The following is a 25,502-nucleotide window of genomic DNA, read 5'->3' as shown; positions in this document are numbered from 1 at the left end:
CTGCTTAAGCGATGCATTCGTTCGCAAACATTATGACGCATTTACGACGAGAAATACTTTCAAGCGCCATTCTGTTTTTCTTCACACGCCAATCTGAATCGCCCATTTCTGTTTCGCTTTAACTTCTAAATCCCATGTAAATACTTTCGCTTTAACTGTCAAGAGAACGGCAAAAACGTTATGCGTAAACGAAAGAACACAAGCGTCAATCAATCACCAACGATCGATCGTTCCATACAATCTCATATACATTAACAAACCAACATTGAGCTTCATACTTCAACTTTTCATATCCCAGATAATCATATGCAATTAATCGACGGATCTTATAAGAAATTCCATAAGTTCTAAATTTATTTGCTATTACATCCGGCGAAACCTACATATTAATTATTACTTTATCTTCATCTTTTTTTTTGGTTTGGTTTTGTTTTTTCTTTTTTTTTACTTCTTTCTTGTTTGTTTATTTGTATTTCCTATCAAGAGAAGTAAATGCGAAGAATTTTATCTTCAATGAGCGTTTCTTATTCATTATCTTTCCTGTGACATACGTAATGAAGATTATTAGAACCAACTGGTGGCTCCACTGAATTTCGTCGAAAGACCGCCTATGCCCTTCTCAAATATACTGCCAACTCGGCTGGCTACGTTCGACGTGACGTTGCTGATGCTTATGCCGTCCTCGCCCGTTAGATTTTCGACAACCGTTACTTTTGTCTTGGGCCTCTCCACATCATCATCATTGCCGTTCTCCGACAGTCTCCTGCAATATATATATATATATATATATATATATACATACATACATATATATACGATTGGATTAGTAAGTTTGATTAGATTTTGCCAACAATTGAGGCATAAATCTAACACTGCCAATAACGCGCAAAAAATGCTCATTCCTGTCTATAAAAGGAATTTCATTAAACGTACGCTTATTCAAGTTATTAATTAATATTCCATGGACCACAAGACTCATAATTTATATCAAGCATATTAACATTTTCATTGCAAACGCATCTACGATAATTGCTTGCAAAATACACGCTTGTAAAATATGTAGCAAGTAAGATGAATGACTGTGTCCACATTTGCATTGTATTTAAGAATATTCTTTATCTAATAAACGAAGTCATGCTACTTGCAATGAAAACTTTTTTCATAATACTAAGAATGAGTTTATATTCATAAAAATTAAATATTTCGCCGAAATGCTAAATTCATGCTTTCCTAGATTTATTTCGAATGAAATTCACCAATAATACTAAAATTCATTTGTAATAATAATAATGTAAAATAATGTAAACAATAATGTAAAATATACTATACAATAAACTACATAATAAATCTACTATATAATAGCATATTGAAGATTTTTCCGTTTAACGATCGATTTAACAATCAATTAATCACTAATTAATAATTTGCCAGTTTAAAGACACTATTATTATTATTTTGTGTAAATAGGGTAGGTCTAATATTTATATGGGAGTACTAAACTCGTGGGTATGAAATTTGTATTTGTACCATAAGTAAAGCTATTATAATATAAGTATAAACATTGATAAAATTTAACATTTTTAGTATGATAATTTATTATTATGATAACTTACTCTTCGTTATGGGAGCTCATAGTTAAGGCACAAGTTGCTTCCTCTGTTTGCATCCTTTGAGATATTGTTTGATATGTCTTCGAGTTGAGTTTGTCTTCCATGACACCCTGAAGCTCGAAGTCTGAGTAAACCTTTTTTACGATATGAGCGAGACAAGTGCACTGATAAAGATGTAAACTGTGATCCATTCGCTCGGTTAACCAGTTGCATAACAACTGTACCTGTGTTGTGTACCATTGCTATAAAATAATATAAACACGTGTATTTATTACTGCAAACGTAATCGTATGCTATTTATTAACGTAATATATAATAATTCACTAGTGAGAATCAATTTATATTCATAAAAAAATAGTTAAAAAATTTTGGTATAATACCGACAACAAATTCTATTTATCTACCGATGCTTATGCGCACAAAATCTTCACGCATATCACAAATCGATTAGCTACGTTTCATGCATCCACAAATATTTCACTGTAGTTTATCATTTAGCCAACTGCACAAGCGACTTTACCTCGAAAAAATTTAGAATCCACAGTTCATCGATGACCTTGCTGCGAATCTGCTCCGTGCTATTTCTTGTAAAGCTTACGTAAGCTTGACCCATTTCTTTACCACTACCCGATACCTTCTACAAAATGATCAACAAATTCAATTAGACACTATAGGACGAGAATACAATAAATAGCGTAATAGAGGAATACTTACCGCGAAGCTGAGAAGTGATCCAATTAACGAACCTTCGTCGTAACGCGATAATTTTGACAGCGTCGCCTCGAGAATGCTGACGAGCTTGTTAATCATTCCCTGCGACATTCCAGCTAGAGTCTTCTCTATTAGATCGTCGATTTTTGCGTGATATTGATGCTGAGGCAAACACAAACGATGTATCAGTATCTTCTCGAGCACTTCTATTCCTACGCTTTAAATTCTTTGCGTCGAATGTTGTATGTTCTTCCAAGATTTCGTATAATGAGTTAAATTAGACTTTACGTTGTTGTGCAACTTTAGCAAAAAATTTAAAGCGTCCCTACTATTGAAATTGAAGCTCATATTGAAAAACTTTAGCAACGAAATAATCTACTTGAATGTAAGATAAAGCCAAATCAATCATTATAAAGCTTTTTATTATACTTGATTAAAAAAAAAAATTTCTGCCTCGAAATTATGTTTTGTAGTTCTAATTTTTATCGGATGTATCTAGGATAGTTTATTTAAATTATTATCAATCAATATCTGTTTAATCTAGGAATTATTTCAATGAGTTGCAATGATTCTGTTCAACTACAAATTAGGTTTTTTTTTTTATTTTAATGTATACATAGCCTACTGTAATATTCTATAGACTATTAGCAAATCATAATAAATTGCTTTATTAAAAGAAAAGAAAAAGAGAGAGAGAGAGAGAGAGAGAGAGAGAGAGAGCAAGAGAGAAAACATGTAAATTGTCAGTCTTCAGTGTTTTAACGTAATTGCATTTGTCTAAAAAAGTATTTTTAAGTAACAATACGTACAGGCTGTCTACCTTTCACAATCTATAAACATATTCCTACGAGAAATTCATGTAAGGATTACAATATAAGTAGATGTAAAGTATCCAGCCGTATTCACGCAAACAATGATAAGGAAATTATAAGGTAAGTATGACGGTGGAAGCGACAGGACTTTTTACAACCAGACTTCACTAAAGAAAATAATATAAATCCATTACATTACCCCTGTCCTTTTTATATACATTAATGATATATTACTCTGATAGCGTATCGAGGATCGTGTACTCGAAGGACTCACCACATCCACCCCATCGATAGAGCAAAGCTTAAAACTTTGATTCTTCGCATCCAAGATAACGTTCACCATAGCGCACATTTCTGAGGGTATGATATAATCCGTGGAGCTAAACGTTATACCCTTCTTAAGCCACTGCTGGAATGCGACATCAGTCTTTTGGATGCAAGACTCGATCATGTCGCAAGCCATCAGCTTGAGACGCTGCTCGAGATGCGCACGGAATTCCTGGTCAGGCCAATGCAGTCCGCTGATAAATGACTGTAGCGCATCCAATTTCCAAAATAAATCCTCCGATGTGACGCAGCCGTTTCCTTTTATCTCCCATCGCTCTTTCTCAAAGCCCTTGTGTATGGATTGGTCGATCGATGTCTCCATCAAGTCCACGTATCTGACGACGAGCGGCGCAAATGTATCGCGCATCAACTGGTGAAAGCGTCCGTCTCTCAGATTGTCTGAAAGTCAATATTATTTTAGGAATTATAGGTGGCACGTTTTCCTTTGCATTCACTGCGGGACATTTCCATGGCCATATTTAATGGCTGCGTTTTAAGAATTTATTGAACGTTTCAATGTAGTTAAGAGTTAACTAGAAACATGAAATAGCATCTTGTCCATTTCGTTTTTAAGTGAAGAGAAGGATCACTAATAATGTTAAATGTCATATTATCGTAAAAGATTTATTTATTAATCTTATAATCAAATAATCTCGCATTGGAAATCACTATCTCACGAACTATCAAACTATCAAACGTACAAATTATCTTGTATAAAAGTTTATTCAAAATTGTATTGACTTTTACGATAATTAAAAAAATTACTATCACGAACACTACAATCTGTCTATCTCTATTCATTAATAATAAGCACATTGTTTTTTTATTTGTTTTTATAATAATTATCATTATTATTATTACTATTGCTTCTACTGCTACTTCATCGATGTCATTTAAACAAATTATAGCGATAATCAATATTGTCTAATTTTGATTTGAAAACTAATACTACAAATTTCTCACTCGATATATGCTAAAAAAGTATTATAATTCAAATCCATTTAATTATCCAAATAATAAAAAACTTACCATCTACCCTCAGATAATCGTTGAGCACTTGGAAGAGTGGAAAGCTGTCCCAAGTATCGGGTGGTTGCTCGGACAAAACTTTATTCATATCGGCGGCGAAGAGTGCCCAGAAGATCTCGGCGTGCTCCACCAGGAGGTCGCTAAACCAGGCGAACGCCTGCGGTGCAGTGTAGTAGGAGCGAAACGTGAAAATATTGGACAATACACATTTACGGCGGGCGAGTTCCATAAAACCAAGAGCGGTAGGAACGCCGACTCAAGGCAAAAGGCCCTCGAGAACCCAGAAGACACTGTTTTGTGATGGAACTACGTATGGATGGCTAATCTTGCTTAAATGTAAGCGACTATGACTGTGTTAATGAAAAGAACGCGAGATGAAAACTTACTTATTTGTCTCCGTATCAAATAATGATGGCCCACAATTGGAATTTTCATTTTTCTTTTTTTTATAAAAATATTGACATTGATTATACTGCAGAGGTTACAGGATTTAGAACGCAACAAAAAATTTTGTTAAGCTAAAGTTGCGTAATATTTAGAAAATATTCACGTTATTATTAAATGTAAATGACTGTCACAAATCTTTATTAATTAATAAGTTAATTTCAAAAAATAGTATTGAAATTCAAAATTGTAAATTATAATTGAAATTTCTTTAATTTGATTCATACTTGACTCGTAAAATTATTGTAAACATTTTAAATTATAAACATTTCAGAGTTTTTATCTTATATCGAAACCAATGATTACATTAAAATTTACATAATCTATTGCGAAAGCTGGCGTATTTGTGAACTAATTAATGATTAATAAAGACATGAAAAAAATTTTTAAAACATAATTATAATAGAGAAACTATTGCAATTGATTGTCTTCTGAGGAGGTGGTCGGATCCTTACCAAATCCGTTTTTAAGCATGCTACCCTCTGTCTCGAGAACCTTAAACAATGAACATTCAGTTCTAAAAACCTAACTAATACCTCCGAATAATGTTCTTCGTTTTGCTGCAGCAAATCAACGCATATCTCTGCAAGATGTATAAGATCTTCTAGCTTTTTACCAGGTGGAACGCACACTTCTCCATTGAGATCTTCGCCGATTTTAGCCTCGGATGAGAGTATCTCGTAGTTAACGTGGGCTGCCGTTTCCAAGCACGACTTTATCATTCCTCGAACTTCTTCCGGTGGCACAGGCGTAACTATATCCTTCATTAATACCCTTTCCAAAAGTGATAACGTAGCTCTCAATACACCTTCGGGTCGGCCAAATGGAAAGCAAAACCTATAAACCATGAAAGTGAAGAAAAATTGGTTAACCGACTACTTTGCATACATAACGAAAATAGTTTTTGAATTTACCTAAAATTAGTGATTTGTTTTTCAAGCAATTGTCTCAATCGTTCCTTAACATCTTGAAATTTATCCTTCTCCTCGTGAGTGATGGAGGCAACTCCATCAGGTTTGTTACCGTACACATGACTGGCACAAAATGCAAAGCTATAGTGGATTAAGGTCGGATCTATCATAAGACCACGTTCCGCTCGGTGAAGCAGATCGCTTAGATAACACAAGTGCCGATAACATCCACGCACTCCATACCTAAAATGTAATTAACATCGAATACAATTATTTACAAGCCATATGACTGAATATAAATTTATGACTTTTTTTTTAATTAAAGTAAATGTTTTTTCTTCATTTTTTTGTAACGAAGTACTTGCATAATGATTTTTTCATTCAATACCTGGCACAATATTCATCGAGAACAAAGACTTGGCCTGGCGAAAACCACCCAAGTGAACAATATGGATCGCTCAGTCTATAATCCAGCGTTGCATTCTGCAGGAACTTAAAAAGGCTGGCATGATCAAATTTGCATGGATCTGCACTTATATAATCTTCCATGCCATGTTTTTTCGCCCTATCGGTATCACCTTGAATTTTACTAATCGTTGAGCTTTTGTTGGCGACGGATACGGGTGGCGTAGGCTTATGTGACTGACCGGTTGCTCGGTACATCGCTGTCACCCACAAATGGCACTCACTCTCGTCGTCCGAGGCGAAGACAATATTGTCTCCTTCACGGACGGCGTTGAAGAAGTACCTACGAGAAGAATAAATTAAATAATTTGGCAGTCTGTATTGGTGGAAAATGTAAATAAAATTTAAATGAAAAAGCATCAAGTTTCAAATAGTATTGCACATAATCCTTGAATGATGTACTTTCGTATATTTAAGTGAAAATGACATTCATGATAACCAGGATTAAACGCGACTGAGCTCCATTCGTGCGCCCTTTAAATTCAAGCGATACTACGTCTTTAATGTAGCTCTCGATGCATTAATCGATATGTCGTGCGGTAAGTAAGTTAACTGAAACTAATATTCACCTTCCCCCTTGCAAATCCATGCCAGCCATAAGATTAGCGGATACTGACTCTATATGGTCCACTGTATAGCCATCCAGCTGCATCATTTCCGACGGCTCGCTTTTCTTTTCTTTGTACGAGCACATCGCAAACGTGTACTGTGAGACTTGAACCAAAACAAAATAGCGCTTTTTCCACTTTTTCCAAACGGACTTGCCCACCGCGTATAGGTAGCCACAATGCTTCATATTAAGTGGCTTGTCCATTCGACAGGCGATTTTAATGCGAAGATCCTGGTCAGGATTGCTTCGTGGGACGGTCATGCGATGCCATTCCGGCGCTCGGCTCGACAATGGCGTTGGCTTTAAAACAACTTTGCCCAATTCTTTATCTTCCAATGCCAGCATGGCTGGATTTTCCGTGTAAAGGCGAACCTTTACAATTGGTAATGGGTGCATTGTTGTGAAGTCACCCTGCGTGTCCCACCTGGAAAAGTTTCGTATGATAATTATCATTAATAAGGCCGGATATAATACAATTTGGCATTTTAATACGACAGCTTTTACCAATATTTTGTTTATTAATAGTTTCAGTTATTTTACTAATAAATCCAATGTTTATAAAGTTCGCGATATATAATCCTCGCAAATATCCTTTAAAATAATAATAATAACGATAAGAATAAAAATAGAGGATTTTACTTGATATCGTTTAAGATTTGTAGATCGTAATTTCATTACAGATTATGTAAGCGTATGACGTACATTGGTTTAGATGCTTCGGCCTGATCTGTCTGAAGCTTTTCACCACCTTCATTTTCCATGGTGCAGTAAACGATACGGTTTGGTGCAAGACTCTTAATCCCTTTGACTTCCATAACGATGACCTCTAGCGGAAACGAGAGGGCGACGTCCATTTTCGTCAATTGGGGTTCAGAATCTGCGGAGTCATTTACGAGTGAACTTTGATTACGGGGGCGGGAGCGATCGCTACGATGATTGTAACGTTTCAACTTCTGCAACCCGTATTTTCCCTCTATCGAACCTTTGGAGACTGGCAGTGACTCCAAATTAGCCATTAGCTGGTTGATAGAAGATTTAAGTTCCTCGATATAAAGTGACTCCATTTCCTTTAAGAGGAACCGAGGCATGAGCTTGCGGTTCTGTAAGCATTCATCAACATTTTAATTACTACATCAGTTATATAGATCTATCTCCTAAGCCTAATATTACGCTGGCAAGAAGTTGAAGGAATATTAATTTATAATATATAAAATTTTATTGAGATTTTAAAAACTAAGTGGCGATTTCAATATATATTCAAGTTTTATTTAGAAAATTACTATCACGAACGTCGAACATTTTATAATACATCGACTACCTGTTTATCATATAACTATCTCTTGGGAGACTTCCATATAGCTAAAATATAATGTTTCACTCAAGAAATACTATCGAGGCTTATAAACTTTTAAATAAATATTATCACGCGATTGTATGTATTGTTATCTATTATTGTTAATTATCTTATAAACTCTCTTTGGTGCTTGTATGTGAATAATAAAAGGTAGCTCAGTGAATGTGAAAGTATCAACGTAAAGCAGTAGAACTTTAGAATTTCAAATATTAGCCACGAAGTCCCACCTACTCGAATTCCAAAATTCCAATCTCACTGTATTAGGGTAAATTTGCACGTGCAAATAAAAAAAAATAATTCGAGTTCCTCTATACGATCGATTATAAAGTGACTAATAGAAGAAAAAAAATCATAATAGTCTCCTCGTCTCGACTAAACTTATGAATGCAAAAGAAAGATCAGTCTTACCTTTTCCATCTCGTTTACTTTTTGGACGCGACCATCCAACTCCCTCCTGATGGCAGCAGCCTGCTCGTCGGCTGAATCCAACAGGAGGGCGTTGAATAGAAGCTGATGCTCGAATTTCTTCACGCCAAGGATCTGTTGGAACATATCGTAGAGCTGCTCCTTCGACAGAATCAGCTCGGAATTCAATGACTGCTGCTGCATCCTGGATGGCCTCTTGGTGTCCTCGTCGCCCGTACCCTTAAAGATACAGTCGAACTTGGCCAGCCAGGATGCAAGCACAGTCTCCTTGCTCAGACCGTCGATTTCCGGGAGACTCCGAACACGCTTCTCGATGTTATTCCTGAATACCTCACGGAAGTCGTGCTGCGAGCAAGCGCCACTCTGCACCATGCGAACAACGCGCTCCGACTTGAGGAAGATGTCGTAGTAGTTCTGTATCGCGTTGTGGAAGGCTTCGTCGGCCATTATCTGCGTTTCGCCTTTCAGAAAGCTCTGAGAGAGAAGGAAAATTATACATGAACCGTCAATTGAGCTGTTGTCAACTGTTTATTATTAGATTTTATGAATTGAAAATAATTGAGAGCAAGGTTTATTTCTATAACAAACAGTCTCGATCATATTCTGCACAACTGATTCCATGGCGAGTAAATGAATAACACTGAGCGAAGACTTTCATACTTGTTTTACTTGCATTCTTACGTGTAATGCAATTTTTATCTTAAAAGAATAAAAAAATTAATAATACTAAATATATATATATATATATATATATATATATATATATATATATATATATATATATATATATATATATATATATATTATTAAATACTAAATTTGAATATACTAAATTTGTGTGTACAAAAATATACATTCATTTAATTTTATGATATATATCAAAGTATAAAACATAAAATAGTGGCTTGATTAAATATTTTGTTATTTCATATTCGCGTCAGGTAATGACTCTACGATTACAGTATACTATTATATTATATTTATTAATATATTTATAGTACTAATCACAAAATAATTTATACCAATGTAAACAATTAATAATTAATATAGGTACATTATAGATATATATACGTTCATATACAATGGTAAATTTTAATTCGTAAAATTTTCCAATATTTTACGTATATTAATAAAACTCTTAAAATCAAGTTCGATGTCAACTTTCATTATTGTATTAAATATCGTAATTATTAAATTTCATTTAGCTATTGTTCAATTATAATAAATAGAAAATATCATATATTAAATTTCCTTTAATTAATTAATAAATGAAAATAAAATAAAACATTTTCTATAAAATTTTTATAAAATCAAATATAATAATATTGGCTATTTCAGATCTATACAATAATTTTCTGTTTTAAGCTAACAATTTTTTTCACGTTAATTTTAAAAGTTGATTTTAAAAGAATTTAGCTCCGTTAGCATTTCTATCAGCAAACGAAATACGTCGTCTATAGAATTTTGCATATACATTAAAGTACGAAAATTATAATATATCAGGAAAGATTTTAATCAGAAGAGCAAAAAATTAATTATGCTTTTTCCTTATACACTAGAAATTATAATTTGCATCTCAGTAATCGGTTTTCAATATATTTTAATTCGATTTGCAAATCCCTCGATAGAACTCGATTCAATATATCCACTGTTAGACTGGGGCTTTCACAAATTTCCGGATTTTTATTCAACTTCTGTGTTACAAGTACGTTATACACACATGCATACGCGCACGCGCGTGCCTACAAATCTGTAACATTTCTCATGTATTATAAAATTTGTTTTACATATTTGAGGAAAAATTTTAAAGAAATTGTTATGTATTTATAGGTAATTACATTTCAACTCTGAAACAGTTTTTTTAAGACATTAAACTCTTAAACATTTTTCTAGAATTGTAAAATATGTTTTGCAAAGATATAAATGATTTACTTATTATTGAATAGAATATAGAATTTTCGTTTTATTATTATGCCTTTTAAATCATTAGGTTTAAATGTCTCTACAAAATAATAATACGGCAACAATATATTAATAAATTTACATTGCTTATTGGAAACTTCAAATTCACAAATTTTATTTATTTCATAATTGTCTAACAAAGTAATATCGATAATTCTTATTTCAATAAAGAGTAATTTTGATTTAATATTACTTTGTTAAATGTAATGATATTACTAAATTACAAATTTTTGGAAAAAAAAACACTTAAACAGAAAGTTTTCATTATTTACAAGAAATAATATACCCGCTTATTATAATGTTTTAACTGGTAATTAGTAAATTGACATTTCTGAGAAGATTCTAAAATACAGTTCATTCCATTCAACTTTTTTCCTTCGTCAAACTAAAATATTATTAAAATTAATAATAGAAGAAATTATTTAATAAGGACGTAAACTATATTATAGAAATGATTAGCAGACTTTAGCATATACGATTGTCTATTCCCGCTGAATCAATAGAGAATAATATGTAGAAGAAAAATTCGTATTTTATCCAAAGGAAATATTGAAAGGACTTCTGATCACTAAGAGGTTACTGTAATGTGATATCGTGATTATCGTCTCGAGGATGAGTGATCTTCATTTTCTGGACGTTGTAGCTATATTTTTACATAGGACAGACATTCACATAGCTTATCTTTTATGGGCTTGGAATTTTCGTACAATCATTTTAAGCGGGATATCCGCATAAACTATCGAGGATTTGATACTCTCATAGTTGTAGTATAGTTAATAATCTGTATAATAATAGTTGCTCTTAATAATGTTATCACCGTGCATTACTAAAGCTTTCCAGTCATCTTGCTTAAATATGTGTTAAGTATTGCATGTAAAATCTTAAAGTTTATGTCAGTTCATTATATACTATTACAAGTGATGAAATATCAATTTTTTCGTTCTCCTTTGATTCAAATGAAACATTTTGTATTAATATTATCACGTATGCAAGAACGCCAGTAATATTCATTTTAAAAGCCGAACATTATTCCTTTATACATTTATTATCAGCGTATGTGTATTCATTATATTTACGAGACATTTAACTTTATGACATCAGCAAACGTCGTTTGCTCAGGACAGATGCTTTATTGTATCAATACATAATATTACGACAGCTATGTGTTTAAATACTTATACACAATTAGGTATTAAACACTTAAACACAATTAAAAATTGTGATACCCAGATATAATTAGATACTAGTATCACTTCATAAATTCAAGATCAACTACAAATTTAACCATATGAATATATATATAAATTTAATAATTTCAATTTAGCTGAATATTTATTTTTTATTACTTTCAAATATTATTAAAGTTTATAGTAGTTATGTTAATTAATGATTAAGTTATAACCTACATAAAGGTCAATTTTAAGGTATTTGTAACGAATGTAGATTTTTCAAGAAATATATCATTATAAGTTATATTCCATAGATTATGAATTATATAAATTATAAATTATATAAAAATTAAAATAAATGACGTATTTTTCTTCTCAAATTTAAATAAATTATAATTATTTCAATTATTGAAATGATATTCAATAACTTGAGAAGAGATTGTAATAGTTTATAATTTATATCAATTTTATGCATAAATACTATATTGAAATATTTTCGTTGGATAACTGCGAATAAATCACCTTGAGAAGCTTAAATGCTCATTGGAAAATTCAATATACTATGCGAATAGTGGCCATAAGATGCAATGAATTAGGATGATTCAGACTAGAGATATAATTTTTCGAGTAACTGTAATTTATTGAGTCTTCATATTACGCAAATAATCATTGTGTGTATTCAGTACGACAATAATAAAGAAGTTTTTTTCAATCTAGGTAGAGCTCAAATAATTCTATGTTAAAACTGTCGCTAATATAATATATCATATAATTTCATTTTTTCTGTATTTTTTATTTCTATCTATATTATCGATTCAGTTTTCTAGATAATGAATTTCACCTAATGAAACATATAATCGTTAAAAAGTATATAAACTTACAATGCTTTAATTTATACATATATAGTATTTTACGGTAAAATAATTTTCATTGAAACTATTTAAATTCAAAAAATTAAGACAATTGAAGGCCTTGCGTATTACTAGAATTAGCTCAAATTTATATACTACAATTCGGACTTATGCATTCAATTATTGGCGTCATAAGTATTACTCGTGAAATAGAGAATTCAATTTCATTTATCAATTATGTAATTAATTTAGATGCCAATTTTAAGTTCCACATTTATAATATTCTGTATTAATTATATGATATATAAAAAAAATTTTTCTCATATAAACTGTAGCAAGTTTCTCATATCTACAACATTTTTCATATGCATTCCTTTGATTATTGTTTATATTATGATGCTGACTGGATAATTTTTATTAATCTTATTAATTTATCAAAACTTAGATTTCTTAGCATGACTTTTCATTGTATTGAATATTATTAACAAAATAAGATTGTATTATAAACAAGTATATTGCATGTAGCAGTGAGTATTTGTAGGGATTAGTAAATGAAGGGATGGGCTATCTGATAAGTGATAAGGATTATCGTGCATATTTTGTGCCTGGATACTCTTTATAATATGGTAATTTTATATCTACAGCATATAGGAAGAGTTAATTAAAACACGTTATTGATAGTGACTGATCTTTCGATGGAATGTGTAATGAAGATTACGCTGGATCAGGGATGTTTGCGTTTTTGTATAAATTATAGCTTACTATATATACATTAAAAATTTTTGCAAATTAGCTACTCCTATATTGAAATTACAATCAAATATGCATTTGAAATTTAATAATGAAATTGATATAAGAGCTTGAATGTTTTAAATGTAATATGTATATATATAATAATATATATATATATATATAATATATATATATATATATAATATTTAATATAAAATTTGAATATGGAATATAATTTAACAATTCTAAACTATAATATTCAGAAAATATAAAAAACATAAATTTTATTAGAGACAGTGCCATAATATCCATAATTAAAATTTAAAAAATATAAGTTTTTTAAATTAAAGTAATGTGCTATTTTATATTGCTAAGATAATATATTAAAATGTTTAAAAGCTATTTAAACAAGTAAATTTCATCTATTTAATAAAATAAAATATATACTCTCAAACTCTTTAAAGTTCATTTTTTTACGCTCTCTTGAATTAATACATTAAATTTATAATATCATGTATAATTACTTTACTATGTTTATCTATATCGATGTTTATTTACTTTATAACTCTAAAAGAAAAAATATTATTAATTATTTGCATATATGTTTATTTAACTAATAAAGGTGAATGAAAGAAAAATAAAATTAAAACTGTTATAAATTAGAACTTTAGAAAAACTAAATCTTTGAACAATTATTTAAATAGCAAGATACATTCTTATGAATTATAATACTTTGAATAAAAATTATTTAAGAATAATTAAATGAATTCGATATAAGATATGAATATAAAAGTTTATTAAGTGTGAGAATTTATAGATCATTATAAACTATCATTAAAATTTAATTATAAAATTATTGACGTGCCAATGATTATGAAATTATTTATTAATAAATATAGAAATGGTAAGTACTCGTGGATGCTTTGTGAAGACTTAGAGTTAAAAATTCAATATATCGAATATTATTTTAACATAAAACTATCTATTCAATAAAAGCTGTGCGAATAGCATATATTTCTAATATAACTCTCTCGCTTTTACACAAAATATTATCGATGTTGTTTTAAAGCCGAAGGTCGAAATTTCATTCAAGTACCTGAAAGCGAGAGCACAGGGTCTCCAATTGTTGTTTCGTGATTTTCATCTGCCGCCTTGTCATGTCTGTCGGTTGTTTGGCATTGAACGGATAAGCGATGCACCTCGAAATGAACACGTACAGCTGTAGCCTCGTTTTCCTCTCCTCTTCCTCGCGTTCCTGCTTGTCCTGCGTGATTTGAATAAAACATTGATTAGAATAATCGTGGGAGGCAATCGAAATGAAAAGTGGAGAATTATCGATATTTCACTAAGTGTGCGATAATATTAAAGGAACGAAAGAGAAATGCAAACTTTTGTTGTATTGCGGGAATTCAGTAGTTGATGTATCAACGAATACTTCATCTTTAAGTATAATTATCCTAGTTTCCCTCGATACTTGTATTGAGTCAACTTTAACGATTTACGTATTGAAAACAAAAATTGAAACAAAAAAATAATTGAAATTGGAATAATTAGTAAAAAAGTTTACCCGGTATATTAATAAATATTACTACAGAATCAAATTTTTTATTGCATTAATTTATAAAGAATTACTTTTGAAAAAATACATTCACATGTTATTAGATTCAATATAAAATTTTTCTTATACATCTAATAAATACAGTTCTCTAATTAGAAATATTTAGCATTACTACAATTTTTACTTTATTTACTTTATTAATTACGTCTGTATTATTCAATGACGCGACTGAAAATAAAATATTATAGTTAGCTTTAGTAACTATATTAAGTATATAACAAGGTGTGCATTGATGAATCATTAAATTCACGTATTTTTTATCATAGAAATCATCTGTCGTATTAGGTGAGTTATATAAAAACAAATATGTATAAAACAGTAATGCATCAAAATGAAGTGAAATTAAGTAGATAAGGGAAATTTTTCAATTATTAAAATTAAGCCAATTTAAAATAGATAACTACAATTTGTTATTTTCGACGAGGTACAATTTTACCTGGAAAATGAAAAGCTTGACATTTGTTTAATTTTTTAGAAACTTCGTAAAGAGGAAATTGAAATATGCTATTACTTCGGTCAGTAGCAGAGTTAAATTCAAGTACTTTTTTTTCTATATTCCATACATTAAAGTGCCATTTATAATTACAAAGAGAATAAAAATATATCCATAATACTGTTAAACTTTCCAAACATTTTCATATCATAAAATATGTTTATAAAATATTTTTGAAAAATATATTAAGCAGCAATATACACTGATACATAATATGTATAAATCTAGCTTTCCTAATCTTAGAAAACATCAATGTAGGATCCAATGCAGTATGATTGATGTAAAACAAAACAAAAAACAAAAAGCATAGAGCCGCGCGAGTGAGCCAAAGCTCCAGCACGCCAGCAACCGTTCCAATTTCAACAAGAAATATTCCAAAAGCTGATCATCGTCAATATCTCACCTGCAGCTCTTGTTCGGTCTTCTCACTAGAGACGGACGGTGATGGACTTGTTGGCCTCTGTCCAGTCTTGCTCGTGTAATTCGCGTTCTCATGATGGGCGCTCATAGAGGGCGAGAGCGAGGTCCTCACACTCGTCATATTGTTCCCAGATACGTCCAAGCCGGCCTGACTAACCTGACTGGCTTGCGCTTGGGCCGCAGCCTCCTGATCCACTGCCGTGAGCCCAGCCTTGCTGGCTGCACGTCCGGTGCCGGCGGCAAGGGTGCCCGGACCCGGTAAGCTTCCTCCCGCCGAGCCACTCCCAGCACCCCCACCTCCGGCTCCGGATATTCCGGTCGACCCACCAACAGGACCCGCGGGCCCACTAGTGGCATGATAACGGGCGCCGTGGCCGGCCCCAGGAGCCACCGCCTGCTGATGGGGCGGACCGCTACGGCCCCTGCCACCAGTACCCTGGTGGACGCCTTGATCCTCTTCGCTCTCCTCCTCCGAGGAGCTTGGGTCGATCATCGCTCGGGCTCCTTAGCAATGGCTGAGCGCTAGCGTGGACGCCAAGGCTGGCGCCGAACGCTAAGTGGCGCTCTAAGATAGCCCGGACAGCGGCGCCGCGATTCGACCACGGGTTCGGATGCGCGCTGGCAACCCCTGACGAGATCACCTCGCCCTCGCCCTTACCTTCGCTTCACCAGCTGCAGTGAGCCTCGGACGATCCGTCGTGTTCGCCGGATATTAGCAGCCGTGGCTTCCGGTGACCCTGAAAGGCCGAGACATTTGTAAAATAACAGTTATAAAATAAGAAAAATGGTTCAATAAAACGATAACCTCAACTCTATGGGAATCGGCAGATTTGTATGTCCAAGGAAAAGAAAAAAAACAAAGATACTACTTATATTTTATTCTTTTTTTGGATAAGTCGAATCAATAAACAAAGATTGTCGCACAAAGCATTTACTTTCAAAACCTTATTACGATTTTGAAAAAAGACACGCTATTTTGTACAGTGGATATTCTAGAGCGATCTATTTTCACAGAATCCCTTTCACTAAATTTTTTATGTAAAACTTTTTCCAGTTTTACAGTTTAAAATTCTGAAACGAAGTTGAAAAACAATGCACAAATATATCGTAAAATTCTGTAATGGGAAAACGAAATTCACATATATTCAAATAGAATATATTGCTTGCGTACTAAATTGAAACGGCTGCTTAGATTATTCAAAGAAAGTGTTTAAAACAAAACAGTTATATTAAAAAAATTACATGTAAAAGTTTTTGTCATTAATTGGAGCAATCAAACTAGTCGATAGAATTTAAAGGACGAATTACACAAGATTTTAATTGCAGTACTATAATACATGTGCTATATATATTATTCTACGTAGCCTTTTGAAAATTCTGAAACGAAATAATCAAATTGCTAAATAATTGTAGTCGCATTATTTAGTGTGAATTAATTGAAAAGATAACTTCATCCGATAAATTAGTCGAACGGAATGCCACTAACTTATTGATTTTCGCTATTTAGAATACATCATAGAATAAAAAATCTGCAAAATTCCAAATTAAACGATTATAATTAATAATTACACTTAAATTACACTAAATATATTTTTTTGTTGAAAAGTGTATTCAAACTATAGATTTAATTGATCTCATTTTCCTACAAAATTTTAATTATATGAATTTTATTATTTATTTGCTTATTTGATTATTCCTTTATATTTATATCATTGATATTAAGTTTCTAATTATAAATAAATATAGAAGTGAATTATAGAAATGAACAATATTTTAAATTCAAAATTTAGTTTCATTATTTGACCTGTTTAATTAGCATTATATATGTAAGAAATATAACTCATAGTAAAATTTCTCGAAAATCATTAATTAACAAAATTCATCATAACCGATGTATATGAATAGAAATAGATTGATTTATTGATGAATTTTCGTATACATATTGATTGTAGTTATAACAATTTTGCTTATAGCTCTATTATATTCTGTTTTCTCTCATAAATACAAATACTTTTTGCAAAATCTGTAATCATTTAGTATAATTGACTATTACCTGAATTTATTTTGATATAAAGAAAATCTAAGCAGCGATTAAGATCGAGATTTTCATCATTTATTGTGCAATCATAAAATTAAAAGTGAAATTAAATAGTTAAACTATACTCGCACCGATCGTCTTAATAAGATTACGTACTCATCAATTTATATTTGAAAAATTAACAACAAAGGTTATCTTTTAAAAAAAGTATAACCTTTACCGAACCTATTTGTTCTTTTTATATTACTACATTCAAACCACAATCCTTTCTTACTATTTGTAATTATTTTATATTTAAATTTTTTCATTATTTTGCAGTTATATAAGATGTTTAAATACGAACACTTCAATTGATTGAACACCACAGAAAATATAATTTTCTAATAAAAATTTTTATTCATTGAAACAGCCAAATTTACATTACGATAAATATTGTATATCTAATGTGATATTAAGTAATCTTTCTCAATTGGTATTAATATATTAAATTTAAAATATCATTTCATTTTATAGATATAGAAAATTTTACATTTATTTTCAATAAGTTATTCAATAAATTCAATAAATAAGATATATTTTTCTTTTGATAAAATTGGTAAAACCTTTATTATTAAATTTAAGAAGCTGCTCAGACACATTATTGAAAAATATTTTACCGAACAGAAGTGTAATCAAGAAATATTTTTTCTCTATTTATACTATTGATAAAGGGAATTTTCTTTTATAATTCAGAATTGAAAAATCAAATACTGTCACTTATTTTAATAACTGTCTTTATTTATTTTATTCTTATTATCATATATTACAAAACATTATTAAATTGATATTGAAATGTAATTTTTAAATAATAATAAATTTATTGGTATATATTTATTATAAATAACCATATTATTAAATAGCTACATGATTTTTTATGAAATATTAAAAAATTGTATTTATTAAAAAATTTTGTTTATAAAAACTATTCATTGTTTATATATTCCTAATGTACGAATAATTATCATTTCTTACTTAATATCAATAATGCCTTGAAATATAAATTAAGTAATAAATTTATATTACTTAAATATAAATATATATCTGTAAGTAATAATTGGTACCAATTTACATAAATAATTGGAAATTATTTTTAAAATATCAAATTTTTTGTTATTTGGGACATTTACTTTCTGTAGTAATGCATATTAGTAATAAAAAGTTTGAATAAATCAAAATTTATCATTGAAAAGGTATGATATAAATAAAAATTAATTGTGTAAAAATTTAATAACACATTTAAGAACACTTGATAAGCCAAAAAACTATTTATCAATAAACTAAGTAAGACTCTCTTTTGTACGATTATTTATTACAATTTAATATAAAAAAGATTTTATCCATCGAAAATGAATGATATTAGTATATATGTACCATTGAGGACACAATGCTTCTTTTTTTTATTAATTTTATTCCATATATATACTGAAAATCCATACCGTAATTTTAATTAAGTAATTAAACACTTGTTATACAATAATGTTTCTTAAACCCACACGTACTTCCTTATTACTACATTTAGTAATTCCAATTTATTGACATACACAATACTAATATTGTTCATTGTTATTTTTTGAGAGAAATACTAGCAAAAAACTAGGAAATTGAGAGAGATACTAGGCACTAGATTATGCAAGTATTTCATTTTCGACTACAAAAGATTAAGTTACTTCGACGCGAATAATAAATAACAAATTCAAATGCATCTTGCATTTACTTATATTAGCAGAAAATAATTAAATATAAAAAAGATATCCGAATAGATAAACGAACTTTTTCACGTATAATTAATATGTATTTTAAAAATCTAAAATTTATAAAGATTATAAAGCAACTCATAGATTCTGATGCATTCCCAGAGCGAAGAAATAGGTGATCTAAGATAGAGAAATTAAGAGTACCACGCTCAGATTTTAAAAATTAAAAGAAAAAAATCTTCTTCCATATGGATATAGTACATTTTAACGATACCATTGGTGGCCAAAGCTATAGTGCTTGTCAAATTACTCATATTACGCATATTATATGAAAACTATTTTAAATCTATCGGTTAAGTTTAATTCATCAACAGTTTGCGTTTGCGATCAAAACAAGGTGAACTTGAATAAATGATTGAACAATGTGTTGCTCACTGATTGTATAACAACCATGTATTTGAGCAACTGATCATGACAAGAATGTGTTATCAGATCCTTTTAACTCCATGAATTATTGAGAAAACTGCAAACACAATTACTATCTATTTATTCAAGGAAATTAATATTCTATTTTAATGAAGAAATGATTTAGAAAGTTGACAATGTTTTACGTTTTCTCGATAGTTTTTCAATTATATTCGAAAATAAAGAACTATATTTCCACGAATCAAATTTCATATTTCATAATTTTTCGAACTACAATTTAAGTATAAATATTAAAAGATTCAGTTTTAGGATAAATCAAATAACTTTATTATTACTGTTATTTTAGAAACTATTAACGAGGGAAAAATAACGATAGTTATTCAAACAAAGGACTCTTGCAATACATTTTTTTCAATCTGTATAAATTTCATTGTCGCTAAACTAGACATGAGTCATTCCCTAATTAAATTTCTTCAATTCAATTCCTAACTGCTCTGTTTTATAACATTGAATATGTAAAATTACTCGTGTCCTATACTGTCGTGTATACACTGTTTTTCGAATGAAATATCATAAAACTCTACGTACATCACGCATTTCTGTATTGTCCTATATATCTGTTAGTCATACATATATTATGTTTTTGTTGTCTATAAATTAGATATTACAAATTATAGATATAGATTCTCTACGAGACAACCTTTCCTGGATATGTACGACCAACGTACTGTGCACAATTATTTGAAGGTCAGTTTAAAGTCTTTACGTATTCTGAGAATTAAAAAAGTAGGTCAAGCAATGAAAAATCTAATTTTCCTCTATATTATATTACATTGTTTGCTTCTGTTAGACTCGTAAAATTACCAAAGAATTAATGATCAAAGAAACGTGTCTATATTAGTCTTCTAATATAAGTTAATGATAAAGCAATTATCAAGTAAAATAACTGCGACATGAATAAGACTTCCAAACCATTAGGAATTTTCACAGTTTTTATTTTCAATATATTGCGCTCCGGTATTGAAAAAAATCTTATATAATTATAAATTTGGAATGACAACAAAACTAGTATATTATACTTTTCTTTCGTAAATCAGAAATTTCACGGTAATTTCGTATATTTTTATATTAAAAATTTCTTTATATTTTTCATTTAAATTAAACATTTTTTATACATTATTTTATATATTACAAATAATTAAGTAATTAATAACCATATAAAAAATTAATATTTACTTGTGTTTTATGGATATGCATGTAATATTACAATTAACTTTATATTGATGAATATTATACTTCAATTTACATATTTAAAGAAAATACATGGGAAATATTCATGCCCTTATCATATTTCTATTATAAAATAAAGTCACAATATTTCGAATCGCGTGTCACGATTATTAACGAATAAAGTAGTATAATTTAAATCCATTCAATATTAAAATTCTCGTTAATTAATTATACACACAACTATTAAACATTTTAACTTGTTACGAGCCGATTACAAATTTAAAAAATTTTAATATGCATTTCATACATAATGATGATAATGACGATGACGATATTATTATCTGATTTGCTCTATTAGAAATTAATTTAAAGAAATAAATTTGTAGTTGTCTGTATTTTGCTGAAAAAGCAATAGAATATAAGCAAGTTTTTTATTATTATACTTTACTTTACTTTCAAAGGCTGTGAAACCAAAATTTCTTATCTTGAGAACTTACAGCAAATAAATAATAACTATTGATTATATCAGCATAATACTATTATTATTATTGTGGTTAACATCTAATAATAATTTTACTTAATTAATTAAGTCTAGGTAATTATAAATTAAATTAATATAATTCAAATTAAATAGTTCTTTAGAGTCATAATCCAAATAAGTAAATATGTTTTTAATGATAATAATTATCACTAATCTAAGCATAGAAAAAAGACAAAGGAATCGTATAATCCATACAAAGAGAAAAAATTTAGAGTATATAATGGCATTTAATTAACATATATGAATAATAAATTTCGAAGTAATCAACGTCGTAAAATCTTTTCGATTAAAAGTAGCTCTGAGAATAAAACAAACCAAGTGAACATTACTTGGGCCACATTCGAATCTAATATTTCCTCGAGTACAGATTCAACAACCACAATAAATATGCACTGCTGTACATCTTGTCAAATGCTTTTAGCCTGAATCTCATAATTTTTTCCCATGAATTTAGGAAACTTTTTATTTTTGGTTTATGACCTAATTTTGAATATAGCTGCTGCTAATGAGATATGCTGTTACGTTTCATAGTGTTATTGTGCTAATAACCGATTATTTTACTATTAATGCGCGTGTACATATTTTGTACCATTTAGTCTTGATAACTGGAGAGCAATATTCTTTATCTTTATCTATATCTTTTCTTTATCTATATCTTTATATTATATCATTTTTATTTCATACTCAACAATTTGAAAATAATATTTTTAAACATTTGAATAATTTGAAACGATATGAAAATAAATTTTTTTTTACAATATTTATATATGCTTATGCTTAATAATCCGAAAAAGAATTAGTCAAATATGAAAACATAAAATTGATTTTTTAAACAAATATAATGATAAGTTTTTTATAGTGCAGTTTATATTATATATTCAGACAACAATATAATGGTCTATATCATTAATATCATTTTCTTCACATTCCTTGAATAAAAATATGTTAATGTATATTTGCCAATAATTACACAATCGAAAATAAAAATTAAAAAAGCATAATTTTGAATCTATTATAATAAATAGGTAAACGTAGTTTTTCTTGAAATTTTTATTAAAAATTTATACATTTCTATGTAATTTTAATGACACTTTTAAATCTGTTACGGTCATCTTGAATATAAGACAAATATTAATATATTAGAATTTTAACCTTGAAGTAAATAATTATATTTAAATCTTTCTTATCTTGACAGTATTATAATTTATGTCATAAAAATAAAAATTAATTGTAAATTTATTTCTTAAAAGTGAACTTAAAAGAATAACCCAAAAATTTCGTAAAGCTTGTATAGAAAGAATTTCATTTATACATAAAACTTATTTATGTGAGTTCTTACAAATTGTCATTAATATTGACTGAATGATATTTTTTTCTTCCTAAAGTGTGAAAATTAATAGTATATGATAAGAAAAAAGAATATAATATATGTAGTATTGAGGTATGTTGGAAACTTTATACTGTAAGTACTTGAAAGTGACCTAGAATTCTAACAAAAAATTGTCTCCTAAAAAGAATCTGCTCAATATACTATATACTACTGAGATACTTCAATATACTACTGAGAAAAATACAATGCGGATAAAAATCTAATATTTTCTCATATATTTTTCAAAATTTTCACGCTCATAATAAATAATTAAAAAATTTTTTAAACAAATTTGTTCAAATAAAAATAAAATTCAAAATTTAATATGTAATTATAGCCTATTATTAAACTTAATTGTAACATAAGATTATATCATTGTATTAATTATATTTAATAAACTGAAAATGGACGATTATTGTTGTATATAACATATTATTTTAATAAATGTAATAAATATTAAACTATTGTTACAGAAATTAAGTATATTTATTAGAAAAGTTTATCATTATTTATCTGATGTAAGCTATATACCTTAAAAATTTGTAAAGTAAGATAACTTATAATTGAAATTAAAAAGGAAATTTTGAATTGTAATAAATCATTTATTTTATAGTTTCATGAAAAATAAAAAACAAATATATATATATATATATATATATATATATATATATATTTCATAATGTTTTAATAGCTGCTCAGACCATATTTCAAAAATGATTACGGAATGAAAACTTTATTGATGCATTTTTTCATGCATATGCATATTTATGTATATATGTAAAAATTGCATATTTATATTTAAATTTTGTGCAATCAACATTTTGAAAAACGTAGCAGGTATTTATTTCTATTCTTTTTAGATTCAATTTTTCTCATAATTTAACTGTAACATATAATGAATTATAATATTATAATGTAATATATAATAAATAAAATGTGATAATACATTAAAAGAGAAATTGTAGGCTTTAATATTACATACAATTGTAAAGGTCATTTCTTAACTTCCGTATATTTATTTATAACGTGCTTTACTTATCAAAATAAAATATCTATATTTAAAATTTACTTTTCAATTATAATTAACACATCCTATTTAGAGATAATAATAAATATACAGAATTTAAAAAATGAATACTACACGATATGAAAATATTACTAATGATTTTTTGGTCATAAATCTAATTAAACCAAACTCTACAATTATGTATATACATATTATAATATTTGAACCAATTTGTATCAATTTTTGGTTAAACTATAAATAATTCAAAATCAAATAAAAGTGAAAAAATAACTGAACCTTCTTAGTTATGTAGTTCACAAATTTATACTGTATTTGTTTTATTTATAAAAATAAATTCTTAAATACAAATTAATTTCACACACTACAGTAGAACCGAATAACGTATTAAATTAAAAGATATCGTATTACGTGATGCCCAAAAACTTCAAAAAACTTCAAATAAGTCAATCATATGGCAGAATTACTTGTCGTTCAGCTGATTGCCGAGAAAATTTCAGCACATGCAATGCATTACATAAAAATGAAATTACCCCGACAAGAACATTAGACTCTGCTGCTACGTAAATTATGAATTTTGACCTCAGCCTTTTTAGTACGGGCGAGTAATCACACGCATGTCTCCTCTTAAAGGTATATTTATACTGTATGTACAGACATGTCGGTATTACGTATCACCATGCATGTCACGTTTATTGTGCTACATTGATCGTTACCTTGAAGAGGTATACATATACATTATCTATATTTCTCATTCGTTATCTATCTTGCCTCGTCGTGTTTATCATAGTCTTTTTTTCTCAATGTAAAATTCTTCTTAACTACTCAATTAATTAGACAAAAGTTAAATTTTTTCATTAGTTGTAATTTATCTATTTCTTTATATCATTATTTATTTAATATTTATTATTAGGGAATCCAATTGCCGTTATGTTATTTTGTAAAGTTGCTTACCTAATGAACAAAATTTCAGCATATTTAATGAAAAAAATCCAATGTTTATTTATGTAATTGCTAATTTTTCAAATACAAAAAAAAAAACAAAATAAAAATGTATATAAAAAATATATATATAAGTATATAAATATATACTTTATGATATTTATTATATATAAATATTAATTTAGCTTCTTGCTGTATTAATTAATAAATGTACTTAAGATTAAATTATCTTACCAAAATGCATAAAATTAATTG

The 25,502-nt window shown here is 28.9% G+C and overlaps 1 protein-coding gene across 1 annotated transcript; it reads right to left on the bottom strand.

The window, feature by feature from the left end:
* Window positions 1-409: 409 nt before the first annotated feature.
* Window positions 410-16,670, bottom strand: Cadps (calcium-dependent secretion activator 1). The gene is made up of 14 exons (XM_011504244.1): window positions 15,928-16,670; window positions 14,510-14,677; window positions 8,682-9,173; window positions 7,622-8,019; window positions 6,879-7,343; window positions 6,233-6,592; window positions 5,848-6,087; window positions 5,470-5,770; window positions 4,490-4,646; window positions 3,408-3,859; window positions 2,325-2,483; window positions 2,131-2,247; window positions 1,614-1,852; window positions 410-763 (listed from the first exon to the last, which is right to left on the bottom strand). Exons 1-14 carry the CDS (start codon window positions 16,435-16,437, stop codon window positions 565-567), a joined length of 4,257 nt encoding a protein of 1,418 aa, XP_011502546.1. The 5' UTR covers window positions 16,438-16,670; the 3' UTR covers window positions 410-564.
* Window positions 16,671-25,502: the final 8,832 nt, after the last annotated feature.

The sequence above is a fragment of the Ceratosolen solmsi genome, unplaced genomic scaffold (assembly GCF_000503995.2).
Source record: "Ceratosolen solmsi marchali unplaced genomic scaffold, CerSol_1.0 scaffold10, whole genome shotgun sequence".
NCBI lineage: Eukaryota > Metazoa > Arthropoda > Insecta > Hymenoptera > Agaonidae > Ceratosolen > Ceratosolen solmsi.
The sequence above is the reverse complement of the archived record's forward strand: the minus strand, read 5'-3'. Positions and strand labels throughout refer to the sequence as shown.

Bases quoted from the DNA above. Each gene is read 5' to 3' on its own strand.
- Cadps (XM_011504244.1), bottom strand. From the start codon at position 16,437: ATGATCGACCCAAGCTCCTCGGAGGAGGAGAGCGAAGAGGATCAAGGC. The intron at 4,647-5,469 runs GTATTAGTTAGG...ACTGCACCGCAG, and splicing joins ACGAAGAACATTATTCGGAG to GCGTTCGCCTGGTTTAGCGA. The intron at 3,860-4,489 runs GTAAGTTTTTTA...ATTGACTTTCAG, and splicing joins CGATTATCTGAGGGTAGATG to ACAATCTGAGAGACGGACGC.